This window comes from Castor canadensis, chromosome 7 (genome assembly GCF_047511655.1).
Source record: "Castor canadensis chromosome 7, mCasCan1.hap1v2, whole genome shotgun sequence".
In the NCBI taxonomy this organism is placed as follows: domain Eukaryota; kingdom Metazoa; phylum Chordata; class Mammalia; order Rodentia; family Castoridae; genus Castor; species Castor canadensis.
Window position 1 is genome coordinate 51,663,660 of NC_133392.1, and position 21,081 is coordinate 51,684,740.

A 21,081-nucleotide genomic window follows, 5' to 3' on the forward strand; every position below is an offset into this window, starting at 1 on the left:
AACACTGGCAAAACTGAATCAAGTCAAGCATAGCACTGCACCAATAGCTTGGGGCTCATGATTTCTTTTTCCTTTAAGCCACTGGGGACTTCTGGTTTTTAATAAGGAAAGAAATAAGTAAAAGAAAATATGGGGTTTTTTTTTGTTACTCAATATAAATTTTCATGAAAGCTAATCATTTAATAGTGATTTTTCAGCAAGAAAATAAAATCTAGTATTCAGTGGGAAGGTGGGGAGGGCAGATGTGCGGGGAGTGGAGAGGCAATGATTAATTGATGCATGAACACTGACAGCTCGGGAAAAATGAACACAAAAACAGTCAGAGGGTTCCTTAAGAAACAGTAAAGATTGGTTGCTTTTCTGTTTTTACATTGGGGTACATTTAACACAGGTTGAGTGTCCCAAATCCTAAGTGCTCCAAAATTTGCAACTCAGTGCTGATCCAAGTGGAAAATTCCACACTGGCCTCATGTGACACATCATAGTCAAAATGCACACACACAAACATAGTTGATTCAACATCTCAAGGGAAAAAAGACCTTCCCAGCTCCTTCAGGTATGGCACACGAACTTTTTTTCATTCACAAAATTATTAAAATACTGTATAAAACTGCATATAGAACATAATTGAAATTTGTGTTTAGACTTGGGTCATATCCCCAAGATATCTCATTATGTATACAAGATACAAATTATTTTCAAATCCAGGGGAAAAATAAAAAATCTAAAATGATCTGGTCCCAAGCATTTTGGATAAGAAATATTCAACATATACTTTATACAGAAAATTACAACTGAAAATGTATGCAATGACTTACAAATTCTTCTTACTAAACAGAGTCTAGGTACCTAGAAGTCTGTGCAATGTCCTAATGACAAACCAGTGATCTTTGAAACTTTCCTCACAAACACCTCTGCTTAGGTATCATTTATCAGGAAAGTGGCCAGAAATTTCCAGGCTTCCCATGATTTACTATGCATGTCTTTTGGTCTTCAGAATTCCCTTGCCAGTTTCTTGTCTTCTAAAATAAATGTTGAGAATTTTTTTCCCCTAAAGTATTTCAGCCTAAAACAATTCTATGATTTTAAGGTGAATTCAAGGCTGGATATGTACCAGTTGACTGCAAGATTTTAAAACAAATAGTAACACTGCACTTTGGTATGAAAATGGTCATTTTCAAATCAACCGTCAAAATATTATATTACCTCTGGCAGAATTAATAAAATATTAACATTCTGGGCTCACGAGAGAAAATACATTCTAACAGATGCCAGAATGTGCTTCAATTTGTGAAAGGCAAAGGCTTCTTCATCGTTAAGATAAGATGAGTTTTGTAGCAAACTATTATAAGGCTGGTATATAAATTGGTATATAAACCTTAAAAAATTCAAAGCTCAAATAAATCCTAATTGTAATGATTTGAATTGCTTTGTGATTGCCATTTTGCTGAGACATGCATTCCTAAAAGGAACATTTCAAAAAGAAAAATATGAAAAAAATCAAATCACTGCACTAGAAGAAATAAAAGGATATGTGTGCTCAAAAAAAAAAGTTCCTCTGGTTTCCTATGAATTTTTTTCTTGGCCTACAAAATTTGTTAAATTATACTCTTTGAACAATTCAGATTAACAGAGAATAAACTTTTCCCAAAATTGTAAAAATTCCAAAATTAAGACAATTACTTTTTTCTACTTATCTTCTCATATTTGTTATAAATAGTAATTATTATAATACTTCAACATAAAATTATTTATTAGTAATAATACATACTAGATACATAATTCACCCAAATTATGTATCTAGAAAGTGAGATTTAGGATTGAAACTCTCTGTGATTTCAAAACACAGGCTACATGTATTAAATCATTAGAATTGTTATTTGTCACCAAAATACTCACTATTTTGAACTCTGCTCCACTATTGGAGCTACAGCTGAGAAGTGTCTGGGCGACACCACCCAACTGGTAGGAGAGAAGCTAAATGCCAAAGAGTGTGGTCTAGCAGGAATTTGGGGCCTGTTTGTCAGGTTTTCTGTTATCTGAAGAATTAGAAACATCTGTCCTGCTTTTGGGGCAAATCTTAAGCAATTCAGCAAACTTAAGTTCTTTAATACACACAGCGAGAAGCATTAGCTTCATTGACATATTTCTGGTCCGCAGTGAGCTAAACTTTCACTTTGCTTGACAAAGCTCTGGTTCTTTTGATATCAAAGACAGGGAGGAGTGTTTGAAGAATTTAGGGAACAATATTCCAAAGTTCCTTCAAACTTGCTGACTTACGACTAGTGACTTTTCCCAGTTGTTTACTAAAATAGCTACTCTAAATATCTGCTCTTAAGATCTCTCTGAAGACAGCAATGTTTCCAATTTTTCTTTGTAATTTAAGACTTAAAACTGGGACAGGCAAGGAGTGGGAGCCCAAACATTTTTTCCGGGATAGGGCAACGAGTACAATTTGCAACTTGTTATTTGCTATGTTCTGACTAACAATGCTGTTCTTTGAATTAATTTGATAACAAAACTTAATGTTTCTTCAAAAACACTGTGGACCTTAGTGTTTTGAGCTCAAAAACCTGAAAATCAGTTGTATGATTGAATTATTTAATTTCTATTCTCTTAAATAAACCGTTCCCAACAATGATGAATAATACTTCAATAAACATCTCTGTGCAATATTTCATTTTGCACATTCTATCTGCTCCAGATTTTCCTTGCATTTTCAGGGACTTTTGAGGGGTGAGGTTTTGTTGTGTTATACGCTTTGTAGAGCAAGGAAAAGGTTACCTTATTGCTGAGGTTCACATTTGCATTTCTGCTGAGGAGCAGTGACACCATGTCCACATGCCCCTCCTGGGCTGCAAGATGGACAGAAGCAATTCCTTGCCGGGTAACTGCATTGGCATCAGCACCATATTCCAGCAGAGTTGTCGCTATATCCATCTGGTTCTTTTTGGCAGCGATGTGCAGCGGTGTATAACCATTCTGTCAACACAAATCAGTTGGTCACATGCCCGGTAACAAGATAAAAAAGTGTGCAGTACATTTTCAAGCATAATACTTCTCTTTCTAGTGGTTTTCACTGTTTGAAAAATCATGATTAAGTAAAAAACACTTAAATAAAGTGGTGTCATCAATGTAGTGCCCTTATGTCTCCTGCACTTCCAAGTAGGGAAAATATAATTTAACAGAAACAGCGTAATATAAGAGAATCAGAGAATTATTGGTTTTCTAAAAAGAATATCAATTTTCCATTTATAGGTACTTATAAGAGTAGGTGCTCAATAATTACTTGCTTTATTTAAACAGAGGATAGGAGGAACCCTTACAAACAAACAACAAGCAATATAGTACCACTGGGACATGTCCACAGACATTTAAAATTCCACTTTTTTTTTTTTTTCAGTCCTAGGGATTGAATCCAGGGCCTTGTGCATGCTAGGCAAGCATTCGACCATTGGAGACAAGCTCCAAGTTCTCAAAATCCCTTTAATGGCCATCTGCAATGGGTTGAATGTGTCCCTCAAAGTTCATGTGTTGCCAGTGCAACAGTGTTGAGAAATGGGACCTATAAGAGGTGATCAGGTATGAAAGCTCTGCCTTCCCGAATGGATTAATGCTGTTAGTTTAAGAATGGGTTATCTGGGTGTGGGTTTTTGATAAAAGGGTAGATTAACACCCTCCCCCATTCTTTTTCTCATGTCCTCTTGCCTTTCCACCTTCTGCAATAGGATGACAAAGCTTGAAGGCCCTCACTGACACAGCGAATTTGAGTCCTGCAACCTTGGCCTCCAGAACTGTAAGAAATGAATGTTTGCTTTTCATAAATTTCCAGCCTCAGGTACATTGTCATAGCATCACAAAAAGAACTAAGACACCATTTATAAGATGTGATTTAAAGTTTTCATGGTGGTTAAGATACTACAATCTACTTCTACTTGCCTCTGTTCCATGAACTACATAAGCCAGACTGGTCATCCTGCAGGTCTCCAGACAGAATACAGTCTGGTGTTTCTCTGGCTTGCCTTTTCCACAGAATACCTATCAAACCAATGTCTAGCAGTTGAAAATTCAACTCAAGGACCATATCCTACACAAAGTCCTCTACTCTACCCCTCACCATCTCCCAGGCTCTAACAGTCAGCTCCCAATCTGAAAGACTCCAATCAAAGTACCTGGGACATTTAGTGGTATTCTTGTTTATGTATGTCTTCTCTCACTAAAAAATCAATTTGTTGAGGGCACAGACTGTGGTGTGTTTATCTTTGTACCTCTAGTGCCTCAAAATAACTGGCATGTATTGATTAAATGAAGAAAACATCCTTCAAAATTTGAATCAAGTGTACTAAAGTTTTCAGTACACGCTGGCATCCTTCTCTTTCCTGATCCCTGATGCTCAGCTAGAGACAATCAAAATTTTCTTGATAAAGTGTAAATTAGCTGTGTTTCAGGAGCCTTCAGAGTTCCCTGACCTAAGAAAGTGCTTTGGGGGGTTTGCTTTTGTTCACAGTCATTGAAGGGAAATGCAAGATTACATTTTGATATGGAAATGAACTTGACTATATAAAATGGAAATGGAAAGTGGAAATGTCATCTCTAGACTCTTCTGAAACCAGCCTCTGCCAAACTAGATGAACCAGAGTAGATGTTATATCCCTATTTTTAGTTTTGACCTATTGCCACCTGGAAACCCCAGATGCCCTGGGAAGCATTTGGTCCTCCCACCAAATGCTCAGACACACCAGTCAGAGCCTAATGTCTTCAGATACTACTGTTGATACCATGGAATGACCCCAATGCTATCCTGAGTGACAAGAGGGGGTAAGCTGTTTCACTTCCCTCCATCCCCTTCAGAAAACAGAAAACTCACAAAGTAGCACTGAAATAGAGTAGTCAATGTGTCTGACTAATTAGAGTGGTAAAAGCAAGGTAAAGTCAGAATTTAGCTTTTATCATGAATCTTACCTCTTCTCACTTTTACTACTCAGAGTCTTCAAGTTAGAAACTTAAGAAACCCCTTGCCTATGTAAGCACTTCATTCAGTATCATCTCAGGAATGACAGTCTTCTTGATTACAGCTAATTCCATCTAAAATCCCAGATCTTAAGAAAAACTTATCAAGAGAAGCTATAGCATCATTGTAGTGAATGCCAGTTACAGACAAGTTATACATAATTGCTTAGAGATTTATACTGAATTCTTCACCTGAGACCAATAGAAGTATAAAATAAGAGGAAAAATGGCTTATGGTATTATGTTAGAATGAAAAGTTAATCTTGGAAAGTCCCAAGCAATATTTTCAATAATGAAGAGTTTGTCTTAAGACCTACAAAAATTCCCTGAATTTTCTATTTTTGAGGAAGTAAAATGATTCTCACTTGCCCCACTAAAGGGCAAAGGTTAATTGAAAGATTAAAATAAGGAGCAATTCCACTGTAGAGTAATCTTAATCTCTCCTTCTTCCCCCTCTTGATGTAGAAGACAAATATTTGCCAGGTGCATCATTTGATCTCCCAATGAAATAAAAGCAAATTAATTTAAATTAGCAAAATCAATATAGTATTTCTATGTACTTTATGTTTTTCTCAAGAAAATTCACAAACATACTAATCCATATCACTAGATATATTGTATTGGTACAGGAAAGAGTAGGAAATACTTTGGAACTGATAGGTATAGGCAAGAACTTTCTCAATGGAACCCCAGTAGCTCAGCAACTAAAAGATAGCATAGATAAATCGGACTTCATAAAACTAAAAAGCTTCTGCTCAACAAAAGAAATGGTCTCTAAACTGAAGAGAACACCTACAGAGTGGGAGAAAATATTTGCCAGCTACACATCAGATAAAGGACTGATAACCAGAATATATAGGGAACTTAAAAAACTAAATTCTCCCAAAACTAATGAACCAATAAAGAAATGGGCAAGTGAACTAAACAGAACTTTCTCAAAAGAAGAAATTCAAATGGCCAAAAAACACATGAAAAAATGCTCATCATCTCTAGCAATAAAAGAAATGCAAATTAAAACCACACTAAGATTCCACCTCACCCCTGTTAGAATAGCCATCATCAGCAACACCACCAACAACAGGTGTTGGCGAGGATGCGGGGAAAAAGGAACCCTCTTACACTGCTGGTGGGAATGTAAACTAGTACAACCACTCTGGAAAAAAATTTGGAGGCTTCTTAAAAATCTAAACATAGATCTGCCATATGATCCAGCAATACCACTCTTGGGGATATACCCAAAAGAATGTGACTCAGGTTACTCCAGAGGCACCTGCACACCCATGTTTATTGCGGCACTATTCACAATAGCCAAGTTAGGGAAACAGCCAAGATGCCCCACTACTGATGAATGTATTAAGAAAATGTGGTATTTATACACAATAGAGTTTTATGCAGCCATGAAGAAGAATGAAATGTTATCATTTGCAGGTAAATGGATGGAACTGGAGAAAATCATTCTGAGTGAGGTTAGCCTAGCCCAAAAGACCAAGAATTGTATGTTCTCCCTCATATTCGGACATTAGATCAAGGGCAAACACAACAAGGGGATTGGACTTTGATCACATGATAAAGCAAGAGCACACAAGGGAGGTATGAGAATAAGTAAGAAACCCAAAAAACTAGTTAGCATTTGTTGCCCTCAACGCAGAGAAACTAAAGCAGATACTTTAAAGCAACTGAGGCCAATAGGAGAAGGGAACCAGGAACTAGAGAAAAGGTTAGTTCTAGAAGAATTAACGTAGAAGGTAACACACATGTACAGGAAAGCAATGTGAGTCAACTCCCTGTATAGCTATCCTTATCTCAACTAGCAAAAACCCTTGTTCCTTCCTATTATTGCTTATACTCTCTCTTCAACAAAATTAGAGATAAGGGCAAAATAGTTTCTGTCTGGTATCGAGGGGTTGGTGAGTAAGGGAGGGGGCAGGGGGAAGGGGGGGAGAAATGAATGACCCAAACATTGTATGCACATATGAATAAAATAAAAATTAATAAAATAAAATATTTTTAAAAGTAAAAAAAATAGGTATATCGTATGTTTTATTGGAGAGAAATATGACAAATAACAAGTTAAGGCTCACTATCTGTTCTATAATTAGTGTTCTGGTTTGTTCAATTCAAGCCAATTTTCTTCCAGCAAAGAGTCCTGCCTCAGGGAACAGATCTGGTTAAAATGGATTACAGCAGCTCATCTACTTTTTTAGCATCCCAGTTACGTAAGATCATATGAAGTTCGTAGAACACGTGTGAGTAAAGTACACTGCCGATTTTAAAAAAGAGAAGAAAGTGTAAGAAGCCATCATACACTCTAAGAAATGAGACAAAAGATGCGATTTGAGGAAGAGTTAACGCTGAAGCTGCTGCAGTCACACTAACAGTAATTATGCCCTGTTAGGGCTCTGTCTCTCATTTTTCACTGCTGCCAGAATTCATTAATGACTCTAGTTTCCTTGGAGTAAAGGAGGCAGATTACCTATCCTGTGTGCATTCTTTCTGGGTGAAAGAACCTCTGGCAATGTGCCTAGCTGAAAAACTACATTTCCCAGCTTTCTTTGCAGGTAGAAGTAGCCAATGAAATGTAAGGAGTAGTGGTGGTGGAGTTTCTGGAGGTCTGTTGTGCTGACATCCTTCTGTCTGCAGCTTGAAAGAGGATATCTCTAAAGCAACATCAACTGTGGGGCCTATTTCTGTTTATGACATGAGAAAAACTAAACCACCATCAAGTAGATTCTTTTTCCTTCTTTCTAGCAGATAAAACCAACCCCTCACTGAAATAATGGGTTTGTTCAGGATCAAAATCTGTCCAACACCACTGCAGAAGATGAGGATAGTTGGATGTGTGCCAGATACGGCATTACATAGGCTCTTAAGGAGGCAATTGTGTTTGGGGGATGAGAATCAATGTCCTATCAGAAAATTATACTTAATTGACTGTAAAAGGCTAATGGGATGTTATAAGGAGTTATTTAAAGGACTATTTTTCAATTCTTCATCATCTGCAAAACATGATTTGCAGATATGGAACCATGAATACTAAATCCTGTTTGACAAATATAAAGCTGGATAACAATTACAACTATAACAATTATTGGCTTGTTTAAGAGTTGTTTATGCATAGAAAGAAGGATTGAACTCATTTTGTTGCACAAATTATTTCATAGCTCCTGTCATTTTAAAACTGCTTGGCACTAGTTGAGCCAAAACTATTAGTCTCATGTGAGGAATGAATAGTTTGCCTACTAATTATGTACTGACCAAGACTCTGGGGTTACTCACAAGAAAAGGAGCCCATGTACATAAGGATATTAAAATAAACTGAAAGAAAAGGGACATTAAACTCCATTACAATTTCTCTAAATTAGAGTGAAGTATACATAACAAAATTTCTCATTTAAAGCCTTTTAAGTGTACAGGTCAGTGGCATTAAAAACAACTGCGTTGATTTCCAACTGTCACCACCATTCTCCTCCAGAACTTTTTCATCTTCCCCAATGGAAACTGGACCCATTAAATACTAACTGCAGAGCAAGGTATCTGAATAAAAAAAAAAAAGAAAGAAAGAAAAATACTAACTATACATTCTTTCCCCACCCAACCACTTTTCTACCTCTGTCTCTAAATGTGAATATTCTATGTACCTCATATGAGTAGAATCATAGAGTAGCTGTACTTTTTGAGGCTGACTTATTTCAGTTACTGTAATGGCTTTAATGTTCATATATATGTTAGTATGCGTCAGACTTTCCCATTCATCCATTGATGGACACTGGGCTGCTTTACCCTTTGAACTGTTATAAATAGTGATGCTATGTTTTTTTTTTTTCTTTTAAAGTTTTATTGTCAAGGAATGGCTTGATAAACATTCTTCATGACCGCACTAATGTTAACATCAGGAATTATGTGGACATTTATATGAAAAGCAGGTTTGGGGGTTTGAATTTGAGCTGATTTCATTAGGTACAGTTTGAGAGAGGATGGGGCAAGAAATGATTTAAGAATGCAGGAAAGAGGTTCTGAGGAGAACTACCTGTCAAAGATAACAATAACATTCTCTCTGAATGGAGAATGTACCTAGAACTTTCTCCCTTAAAGTATCTAAAGTATTATAGAACAGGCCAGATTAATCGCCCTTTGTGTTTAAACCAAGTGTTAGTGGTTCAAACTTATAATCCTAGCTACTGAGGAGGCAGAGATCAGGAGGATTGTGGTTCAAGGCCAGTCCAGGCAAAAAGTGAGACCCTATCTCAAAAGAAATACCCTACATAAAAAAGGGCTGGCAGAGTGGCTCAAGTGGTAGAGTGCCTGCTTAGCAAGTGTGAGGCCATGAGATCAAACCCCAGTAACTGCCAAAAAAAAAAAAAAAAGATTTAGACAACATTTAATAAGTGGTTGTATCATTCCACTATTCTCTGGTTATAACCCTCTACCCAAATAGAGAATGAATTAAGCCAAAAGCACTCTATTAATCCAACCTTAAGTAATATCTGTCTTATGATCTGCCACTCAACTCAGAATACCAGAGCAAGAAAATAGCCATATAATTTATTCTCTACTTAAGTTTTTCTTCTCAGAATCCAAGTTGTGTACTGGTCACAAATGCCCCAAAATAAAAATAAAGATACATTTTAGCAATAATAAAAACACATATGTAAAACTCTTTAACCTATTTTATGAAACACAAACAACTTGAGGGCAAAAATGCAGCAGATATTTTATAACTTTGACAAATCAGAAGTTTTCTTACTCCCTCAGGCTGCACTTATGTTTTTAAGCAGACTAAAGAATATTCCAACTCCTTTTCCTCCTCAGGCTCCAGGATGTCCTGGATTTTCAAGGGCAATCAATTGACAAGTAAATATTTATTGAGCACCTATCATATTAGTTGACTAAGTAGCTGAAGGCACAGATTTCCCAGGTGCTTCTATTTCTGTGGCTTTTTAGTCATATCTAAATGAGTAGGGCACTACTGATGAAGCAAGATAGATGTGAATGTAGAGACTGGCAGGCTTTGCCCATCACTTCCTCATGCTGTGAATTACAGGTACCTTTGCAGCTGCGTGAGGTGAGGCTCCTTGGTCCAAAAGCAGAAGGGCCACTTTCTGATTATCGTAATGTGCAGCTACATGCAGTGGAGTTAGCCCGCTCTGAAAACACGTGCAAAAACAACAACCATGGTCAACAGTGTCTTACTATAAGAGGCCTAGAGTTAGGAAACACGATTAGGTTTACATTGAGCATAGTTTACACTCCAGTTCCATAATACTTGGTCCAAGCATTCACTTCCTATTGCCCAAGTAGTCTTCATCCTAGTGGGACTTAAATATTGTTTAGTTATCATTTGGGGGGGTTGTTGGGGAATATTAGCAAGTGCTTGTATTGGTGTCACAGAAGTGACCTGTTACAGGCTAGGTAGCTGAAGACCTCATACCTTCCCAGCAGCATCTGGGGATGCACTTTTCTGTAGCAGGAGATTGGCTACTTCAAGCTTCCCATATTTTGCTGCCACATGAAGAGGAGTAAATCCTTTCTGAAAAAAGAAACATAAAAGTTGTCAACACAAATGACACAGAGCATTACTTTTCTAGAACCAACACATTATTCTAATGATGGTGATAGTTAAGTGTACATTTAGGGACCAAGACTGGTTAATAATAATTAAGGAACCCCTTTCAATAGGAATAAGTACAATATATCCCAAACGGAAAATCTTTGTCCCTCTGCTGACTGAGCCACCACATACCATTTATTCTGGAACTAATTAAGTATCTCACCAGGGTAAAGTTGTGGGGCTGGATTTAGGGATCACCATAGGATCAGTTGGCAAAGAATAGGTTATAGAGTCCCAGGCCCATGATGGAGGGCTTGAGAAAATCCAGTACAAGTCTGAACCTCTTGCAATCTCACATTACCAGACTGAATGATTGCTCTTCCTTTTTCAGTATTTCCCTCTGATGCACACAATATCCTTATGCATGCTCTAGTCTTCAGGTAGAGTCAGAAATTCTTTCACCTTTACTACTTTAGGTGAACAGAGTAAGTTCAATCAGAATTGGATGCTCAGGGTTTGTGGCTGCTCTCCCATGCTTCCAACACCTACGTGGATCTAGGTATCAACCAGTCAGCACGCACCATTAGGGAAGATTCCAAGCATTCATCTGAGATTGGAGGGCCATCAACACATATGAGACAGCAACAAACTAGAGCCAGTGGGTAGCTGCCATAGTGGAAGGCCAGGGTACCCAGACCCTGTCACCCAATGTTCTGTTTCACATATTAAATGAGATCCTGGAACTTGCACCTCAACTATACTGAAGAGCCCAAAGAACCATGGGAGATGGAATTTGAGATATTTATCATTTATTTGAATAGTTTTCTAAGGATTTACAACTATTTTCTGCATGGATTATACATTAATCCTTCTTGTCTACATCCAACTAAGAAACAGCAGCATCAATCCTGTCTTTTCAAGACATGCCATAGGCAATTCATCTTTCTATTATACTTTCTAGATTTTTCACAGGAAAAATGAGGTCCAAATTTTGCATTCTGTGATTGCAGAGCAACTGTATGATAGATTATTACTCTAAGACAAGAGTTAACAAAAACAAACCATCAAACAAACAATAAAAAGAGCAATAATAAACAAATAGAACATGCACCTGATCTGAGAGTTTTGATAATGTGGTTTGTATACTTGCCCTCAGCCAGGAAATTGGTAGGTTTGTTTTTAAGCTACCATTTAAATCTATCAAATAACTTGTAAGCAGTATCTGATTCTAGATATCAGCAGGATTTCATTAGAAAATGATGGATGCATTGAGAAACTTTAGACTAAAACAAATAAACAAGAAAATACAAAGAATTACCCTCCTGTTCTCCAGGGCTTTGCTGGGTACATTAATGACTATTGCTGGGGTCCCCAGTATAGATGCCGTCATTCAGCTTCTGTGCCTATCACTGTGGAGGAAACTATATGGAGGATGTACTTTGGGATACACAGTAGGATTCCGAGACATGCATCATACCTTTGTTGTTATAGATAGAGATGCTCCATGATCCAAAAGGAATGCGGCTACATCCTCATGCCCCTCTCGGGCCGAAAGGTGAAGGGGGGTGTACCCTGAAGTTGTGGCTGCATTTGGAGATGCTCCTTGCTGCAACAGCTGTTGTACTATATCTGCCTTCCCCAGTCGGGCTGAAATGTGGAGTGGGGTTTGATCATCCTAAATGGCAAGGTAAAAATGCAAGGCTGATGAGCTCAAAAAGCAATAGTGTCATTACGAAAAATTCAAGGGACAGTACCTGCTTGATGTCAGAGGCACATTCAGCTCTTTGACTCAGTGATAAGAGGAATCTCATTTATCTTTTTTTCTACAAGGTGCAGAAATTTGGGGATGGAGGATCTATGCTCCTTAAATACCTTTCGAGTGACATATCTTGTATGAAAGCTGTAAAAGGTCACCACTGTCAATTGCCACAGAACATCATTTTTAAATCTTGAGTGACTCCTTTGTTGGGAGATAAGAGAATGAATCCTAATAAAACCCATACACTTGAGAGGGATAGGATACCTCCACCAGCTCTTGTGCACTCACATGGAATGCCATTATGTTATTGGTGCTGTCTTCCCCTGGTCAAAAGAAGGAGAGGGCAGTAAATACAGGGTCTTGCTTACATGTGGCTCACACCTGACATCCCAGCTACAGAAAGCCCACACTATCTGTGTTTGTTACTTTACTAGCTTGTATTAGTTACTTTAATTATATAGTGAAGCAGGCAAACTATGAGTGTTAATAGGCAAAATATGAGTATGAAAGAAGGGCTTTGTTTCCCTTATGAATATAGTTGAAAGATTTAGAGAACTTTGAAAGAGGTTGATTAAAGGCAATCTTGGTTAAATTTGATATAGGTAAGATAGCTGAATATGCTGGAGAAAATTATAAAATTATAAAAGTAAAAAAAAATTCTATGCTTAAATTGCTTCACAAATGTGTTTGTTTTTCTCTTTAGTTAACCTGAAACTAGAAAGTATGCAACGGATGCATGTTTATATACTATAGGTTAAAATTAAATGGTTAAAGTTTTTATGTGTCTATGATTCTTGAGCTAAGGTGCCTTTCTTTCCTTCCTTCCTTCCTTCTTTTTTGGCAGCACTAACTCAGGGCCTCACACTTACTAGGCAGGCACTCTTAACCTTTTGAACAACTCTGCCAGCCCTTTTATATGATGGATTTTCTTTTTTTTTAAGATAGGGTCTTCAAACACTATCCTCCTGAACTCTGCCTTCTGAGTAGCTAGGATTACCTGCATGAGCCACCAGCACCCGATCTTCCTTCTTTCTTTCTTTCTCTTCTCTTCTTCCTTTCCTCTCCTTTTCTCTCCTCTCCTCTCCTTCCCTTCCTTTTCTCCCACTCCTTGCCCTTCTTTCTCTTTCTCTGTTTTTGAGATAGAGTCTTGCTATATGGCCCACAATGGCCTTGAACTGGTGGATCTTCCTGCTTCAGACTCCCAAGTGCTGGGATCACAGGTACATACCAGCACATTTGGCTTTGAATTGCCACTCTGACCATCAGACCGACTACCCCAAAGAGCCAGCCAGGTAAGTGGGGTTCTACTGGAGGCCAGTACCAGGCAGTCTGTGAAGCATCCTCATTCTACTCTGGCATTCTTCTGACATGTGAGGGCAGACTCCAGAAGCAGCTCACATCTGAGTCTCAGGGATCATGATTTCACAACTTAGAAAAAAGAAAAACATTCTTTTTCCTTTTGTGGCTGTGCCAGCTGACATATAAGTTAACAAAATGAGCTCAATTATGTTTCCAGGTTGTGCTTGTTCTAGAAGCTTTCTGCCTAAGCCCATCACCATGGGCTTCTTTAACTATGTTAAATAATTTAATATTTAACTATTTAAATAATTTAATATTTTAACTATAGTTAAATAGTTGAATGAATATACATGGAAGGAAGGGAGTTTTTGTGATAGTACTTGGATAGAGAGCTTTGTCATTGGAGGTTGTTTAAAAAGTGTTCTCAGGGACAGCAGCTATGCACCTGATGGTTTTGCTAACACCTCAGGTTAGCAAATGCTATATCATGCATTACACTTACCTTAGCTTTAGCTTCTACCTGAGCTCCATCTTGTACCAGATACCGCACCACTTCAGCTTGCCCTGACCGAGCTGCCATGTGCAGTGCTGTTTCTCCTCTCTGGGGAACATGAGCCAAAGTAAATTAACTGCAGCTCTGGAGAAGAGTGGCATGTTGTATTTAGCATAAAGCTAATGATGAACTTTTTTTAAATTAAGAAAACTTCCCTAAGCACTTATTTACTAAAAGATAGGAAATCAAGTACACAGAAGTTTCATGGGGACTTGGCTCATGTCGGCCAGGAAGTTGGTGTAACCTTAACATTGGCAGCAACAGCAACATGGCCCAGTAATTTGCAGGATGGCCTCATTAGAGTTGAAAAGTGAGTGCTCACAGGGTCCAACAGAAGACTAAATGAATGAAACAGGGCCAGTGGGGCCAGCTTGAGGAGCGAGCTCACACTCGCCTTGAATGGGTTCTGCATCTTCAGAGTGCTGTTGTAACTGCAGAATGCCAGCTCTACCAGGGCACACCTTCCTAGTTTCAAAAGAAGTGGTAGTTTGGCTACCTATCTAAATTCACCAGTTCTTAAATGCTGACTATGAAATCAGCATTAAAAACAATACACTCCAAGAGTAATACAGCAGGGGCAAATTTGATCAAAGTACATTATATGTGTGTTGTAAACATCATAACGAAACCCCTTTGTACAATTAATTTATGCTGATGAATTAAAAAACTCACACCCTTCATGGACACCAAAAACATACCCAAGTGCCAGATGTGGCTTACTCACAGTTGGTTGCACCCTTGCCTTATCTGAACAGGTCAGAATCTTAGTACTTGGCATTATTCCAGAGGGCCATTTTTTTTGCCATTGGGTCACCCCTCCCTACCTTTTCACCAAATGTTTTAATTCAAACTGTTTATTCATTTATTTCATAATGGAAACAAGATAAAAATGTCGGCACATTAAAATATAAACAATAAAAATCAACTAAATTTTCTCGCACAAGTGATGCCCACTTTTATGTTGCTTGTATAAAGTAAGCTTTGCTTTAGAGACTATCCACCTGAATGGAAGGACAGAGGAAGACAGGTCTCACAGGAAATGTGTTACTGTGTTTACTGTGAAGGTGTTGAAGAAGTTGTTTAGTGTATCACCCAGTGTTGTCTTTGTGAAAGAAAACACTATCTGGGTTTAGCATTAGGAAAGTTTGTATTTCAATGGAGAAACTAAACTGGTCTTTTTCTGTCTTATGGATGTGCTCATTGGAGCTGCTAGAAGATACAGAACCTTACTGTGGTGAGGGGGCTTCCATGAAGGTGAGTAGGCAAGACCCCCCAGTTTGCCCCTTTTGAGCCAGATATTGCTGACTTTTTTACTTCTTTAGTGCTCATGAGTCCAACGAGTGTTCTTACACTTGTGGTCATGAGTCCAACGAGTGTTCTTACACTTGTGGTCTAGTGTGCTAATATTATGATTATGTCAAATTTGAAGTCCTATAAAACAATGTCAAATTCTACATGCAGATCTAGGCTGACAAGTTTCTGCTCTGAAGTGAGTCTCATGGTTTGACACCAATGCTTAGTGTGGGAAAACATTATCTGATAATCTATGTACTCAGAATTTCATGGGTTTACTATAGCAGAATGATGCACACTTAAAAGAGATATTACTTTGAAGTCACATGGAATTATGTCTTCAGCTAAACGATGAGACTGGTTATGTTATAGAACCCCCTAAACACTGTATTTTTAAAAACGATATCCAGTAATGATGCACTTGTAGTGGTAATGGACACAGTTCATAAGTCCTAGCAATTTTTGGCTGAATAGCCACTGAATGGATCTTGCCTGCAAAGTAAAGACATTCTCAAATTCTATACTTTTAGTTAATCAAATTAATGTTGATTTTAGTTATAATAAAAATAAGTAGATTGAAGTCCCTTTTGCCAGTTTCATAAATACAACTGCTTGTTACAGGAATACTTACCACATTGGTGGTGTTTGGTGAGGCTCCATGATGCATTAGTTGTGACACAATATTTACATGTCCCATGAAGGCAGCAACATGGATTGGAGTAAGGCCAGACTAAAAGGGAAAGGAAGGAAATGTTGGCTTGTCACTAAAAGGATTTGTCTGTGTGCCTGCCTGCCACCCATACATCTTAACTAGTATAGTGATCAGGACAGAAGATTTCAGGACATTCACCATATGTCATAGATTCTGTAAGGCAAGTGTACTGACAAGTAGTTATCACTTTCCTAAAGTGATATGATTATGAAAGACTTATGTCATATCTTAGAAAAAAACATTTATTTCATACTTCTTTTATAGATTGAAAAATGTATGGAGAATAAATTTTTCCCCTTTGCTATGAAATTTTCTTTATTTATATGCATATTTATGTTGTATGTGGGTAGAGTGATTATGTATACATTAGTAAAGAGTTGACTTTTATTGCAAATCCTATTCTGGCTTTAAAGAGAATTCCCATGCACTCAGAATAAACTGAATATATTACATATAGAAGAATACCATACTTACATTCAAAAAAACACAAAGCCATCCCTCTAATAAATGAGTAAACCATCATTACTGTTTTCAATTATTTCATTTGTTAACTCTTTAAGCATTATAAATTAAGGCAATATAATTAAGGCAAATATTACTATGGTCATGCAATATACCCAGGATTGTGAGGTATAACAGTGCAGACAAGCAAAAAAGAGGATTAATGTCTCAAGTTAATAATCTTGTTAAATAGTGCAGTTTACTTGTACTTTTTATATGAAGTAACTCCACTTTTAGCTTTTCAGAATAAAGATAACTTCATAAAAATTTAATATGGTTAGAAAAAATTACCTAGGTTTTTAAAAGAAAGAGGAGGGGATAATTAATGTCTATAGAAACTTGGAAAATATAAAAAAAATGAAAGGAATTATATACATAAAATGAAGTAAAAGACAAAAGAGGAACAATTCTGGCTGACCAAACTCCAAACAGTGAGGATTAAGAAGAATGAGAATTTTGAAGCTCTTAGGGAGCTAGGGCTGACAGTGGAACCTTCTTGTCACTGGCCGGCATCTCTGGACGCTTGTTCAACATCAGCCAATCTTTAGTCTGAGTCTATTCTGATCTTTAAAAAGGGTTTCCATGCACTGAGAATAAACTTACTATTTTAACTTAAAATAAAAGGTTGTCTAACATGAATCCTTAAAGTGTGATAAAAGAACAAATCTGTATTAGTATTTCTAACCGCTTAATGTTTAAAAACTACCAGTGTTACAAATCAAGGTAAATACACCATTTACAGTTAGGAAACTGAAGCTAAGCAATAAGTACAGGATTAGACTTTTTTTATGTCACATATTAAGCATTCAACAAAACCTTATGTACTGTGGATATCTGAAGGTCAGGGAGGCTTGGCCTGTATTCAAGGAGCCCACAATTTCTGGGGTTCCCTAGAAGTAGGTGGGCCACGAGTAGGAAAGCTGAATGTTTTGATAAAAACATATACAGAATGAGGTGACTGTCCCTAGAGGAGTACTGGCCAGGGAGTGAGAAGAGTTTTCCTAGAAAAGGTGGCCCAGATCTGGTCCTGAAGGACATGCAGGATTAGCCTGGGAACGTGGGTGTGACACACATATGGATATGAAAGGAAGAGGGTTCAAAGTACCAATAAATAGGATCTGTACAGACTAGAGTACTGTGAGGTGGGGAGGCGGGGTGGGGGTGGGACAGTCTGATGGGGTAAACATCGTCCAGTTTGTTGTGTTAGAGGTTCCTGATTCTGATGGATCATTCCTCTGAGTTGGTTCATATGATAAGACACCCAGAGCTAGTCTTTCACTAACTTCAGCAACTCTGCATTTCATTAATTTTATGCTTTTAGACAAACCAATCTCTACTTTACAAACACACAGATCCTGTTATGCAGGATTTCTCAACCTCAGCATAACTGACATTTTGAACCAGATAATTATTTGTAGTAGGAGGCCATCCTGCACCTTGTGAAAGGTTTAGAAGCATTGCTGGCCTCTACCCTAAGGATGACAGTAGTACACCAATTGGGACGACTAAAAATACCTCTGGCCATTGCTAAATGCAACTTAGGGGACAAATTTCCACGTCACTAGAGAAGTGCCACATTCTGAGATTCCATGTTTTGCTTTCCTTGATGGCACCACTCACTTTGTGCGGGTGCTTTGGGTTGTATTTCTAGTCATGGATGCATTTGCACCCATGCTCTACTCACACACATCTGCTCTTCTTATGGCTCAGTAACACTTTTGGTGAAGACAGCAGAATGTGGTCAGTGGCAATGAACCAAGCAAAGCTAGCTGGTCTCTGGAGATGGGACTAGGACCTTGGCTCTGAGGCTGTGCTCTCAGCACCTGGGAACCCCAGTAATCCCACCTCCTCACCTCGGTTACAGCTTGTATGGATGCACCGTGTTTCAGAAGGAGTTCCATTACTTTAATTCGATTCTTTTTGCAGGCAATATGAAGAGGGGTAAAGCCATTCTGCAAGGGATAAATACACAGAAAGTAAATCTGCCTTATTTGTGGATTTGTTACATGTGGTTTTGACCAAGCTCAGCAAAATAAATAAATGAATGAATAAATGACCAAAAGAAATTTTAAAAACAAAAATTTTAAACTTCCTATGTGTGCACCGCAGTTTAGTTGAGTTGGAGAAGCTCTCAGTTTGTCCCACATCATTAACAGCTGCTGAGTGTTCTGCTACCTTCTACTTTTGTGGAAATACGCCTTCCCAAAAGCAAATGGTGTCTCCCTAAACCCTAAATGGTGCTTAGATGAAGTGATAAAGTGAAAATTTGAGATTTGTTGAAAAGCACTGCATGTCTGTAGTGGAAGTTGGGCAGCTTTATGGGAAAAAGGAATCAGGATCCTCAGCACTCTATGCCTCCTGAGCATGTGAGAATTTTTCCTCAACAGCAGGCTCCTTGAAGCAACAGACTCATGGAGACTAAGCTCTACTGTATCTGCTTGACTACTTTCCAGTGAAATCCAGTTTGCTAAAATGATGTGCTGTGAAGACTTCAAAAATAAACAGAACCTATGCGGTGTTACACGGGTGTCTTTTCCAAGAGAAGTAGTCCAGTTGCTCCTAGGATCCCAAGGTGCCCTGGTGGTTGGGAACAGGAAATGAATTTTTTGTTACAATCTCTGGGAAATAAGACAAAGTGGTCATGTGCCTCTTTATCTTTTTGCTGCTGTTGTTTTGTTTGTTTGTTTGGTGGTATTGGGGTTTGAACTCAGGGTCTCATGCTGCTAGGCAGGTGCTCTATCCCATGAGTTATTCCACCAGCCCTGTGTTTCTTTATCTTAATTTGGAATTCACTCTTCCAAATAATGTCCCTCTTCTATCTCACTTAAAACCCACAGCTATATATAAATATAAATAAATAAATACTAACATCGTGAAACACTTTGTCCCCACAGCCAACCTTCACCAACAGCTATTCCAACTTCTCTGTTACTATAGGAAAACTACAAGACTACTTCTAAAATGCTTTCATTTCTTCTCTAGCTTTGAGATTCAAGTAGTTGCTTACTCCAAGGAAGCAGAAATCTGAATGATTTAACATTACTTGAATCATTTGCATTAATAGTTAATCAAATAAAAAAATCTGGTTTTTAACAAATTACATACCAAATTCTCCTGCCCAATAACTGAGACTGTGCCACATTTCACCTGTTAATGGAGAACTATAAAATACCAGGATCCAGCACAAAAGCTTAGGTCAAAGTCATTGCAGGTGCCTCTAAGGAGGATCCTGAGACCATTTCTCTGGCCAAAGTTCCTTTCAGGATGACTGGTTACATTCTCTGTATGTTGTGAAATCTTCAGTCATAGGAAAATGAGAGCAATATCCCACACCCTGTTTTAAGACTTTTTTTTTTTTTCTTGAATGGAAAAATGAGTCATGATTGCTAATTTCTTTTCCTCCCTTCTCAGAATTCAGTCACATTTGACATACTGGGTGGGTCAACAGCTCTTGAAATGCTGCTTGGTTAAAAGCTTTAAAATGGCAGTGGGAATGTCTGGGATGTGGTGTTTCCTCTCTTTGTCCTCCCCCTGCCCCCCTCGGAATTTCAGAGCTCACAGAACACCAGAGGTGCTATGAATCCAGTTAGACATCGTTTGGAAAAGAGTAGAACCATTTGAAAGGGAGCAGAGACCTCATAAAAGAGTTGATTTGATGATAGCCTTTACCAATTGCTGGTGAATTCACGTTTTCCTTAAAATTGAGTGAATTATTTTTTTCCCTAAGCATGGGTGCTTATTGTGAACTAAATATAAATAGATTACTTAGTTGGGACCATTTATTTTTCTAGTGGCAGACACTATCTTGCTAAGAAAACCAAAGTATAGCACAGCTAAAGGAGCAAATTATTTTAGGAGTGAAGACTGCAAACGAGATCAAAATTGCAATTGGCAAAAGGAAAAGGAAGATGACAGGCAGTAGTTCATTAACTTAGAAGACTAACATAATATAAAGTTCTAGCTCACAAAGCTCTAAACAAATAGAGCTTTTTTATTATTTTGCCTCATGTTTTCAGATCAGCAAAAAACAGGAAGTTTTTGTAGATTTCCAAGGATATTTGAAAAAACTGACAAAGTACACTTTATTTAACTAACACCTTACATTTTGACTTTTGTGAAAGCAATCTCTTCTCATGCAAGATAGCATGTTGTCAGCAATACAACCTACATGTGGACAGAACCACTCACCAGGGCTTTGGCATTGGGGTTAGCCTTCTTATCCAAGAGAACCTTGGCGACTTTGTAATGGCCACAGTGGGCAGCCACATGGAGGGCAGTCAGATAGTCATTGGTGACGTCGTCCACGGGCACATTATGCTGGAGGAGAAGCTGGACGCAGTTTAGATGATCCCCTTGAGTGGCCATGTGCAGTGGGGACAATCCATTCTGCAACATATAAGGAAATC

General features: G+C 38.0%; 1 protein-coding gene across 11 annotated transcripts in view; it reads right to left on the reverse strand.

Moving 5' to 3' along the window:
* The window catches only part of Ank3 (ankyrin 3), a 618,024-nt gene that overhangs the window by 131,772 nt on the left and 465,171 nt on the right, over positions 1-21,081 (reverse strand). For all 11 annotated transcript variants that reach the window (XM_074078910.1, XM_074078911.1, XM_074078912.1 and 8 more), the window contains 8 exons: positions 20,864-21,061; positions 18,529-18,627; positions 16,094-16,192; positions 14,119-14,217; positions 12,036-12,233; positions 10,439-10,537; positions 10,056-10,154; positions 2,785-2,982 (listed from right to left, as the gene is read on the reverse strand). In XM_074078910.1, coding sequence (XP_073935011.1) covers positions 2,785-2,982; positions 10,056-10,154; positions 10,439-10,537; positions 12,036-12,233; positions 14,119-14,217; positions 16,094-16,192; positions 18,529-18,627; positions 20,864-21,061 — 1,089 coding nt within the window. The remainder of the gene's footprint in view (positions 1-2,784; positions 2,983-10,055; positions 10,155-10,438; positions 10,538-12,035; positions 12,234-14,118; positions 14,218-16,093; positions 16,193-18,528; positions 18,628-20,863; positions 21,062-21,081) is intronic.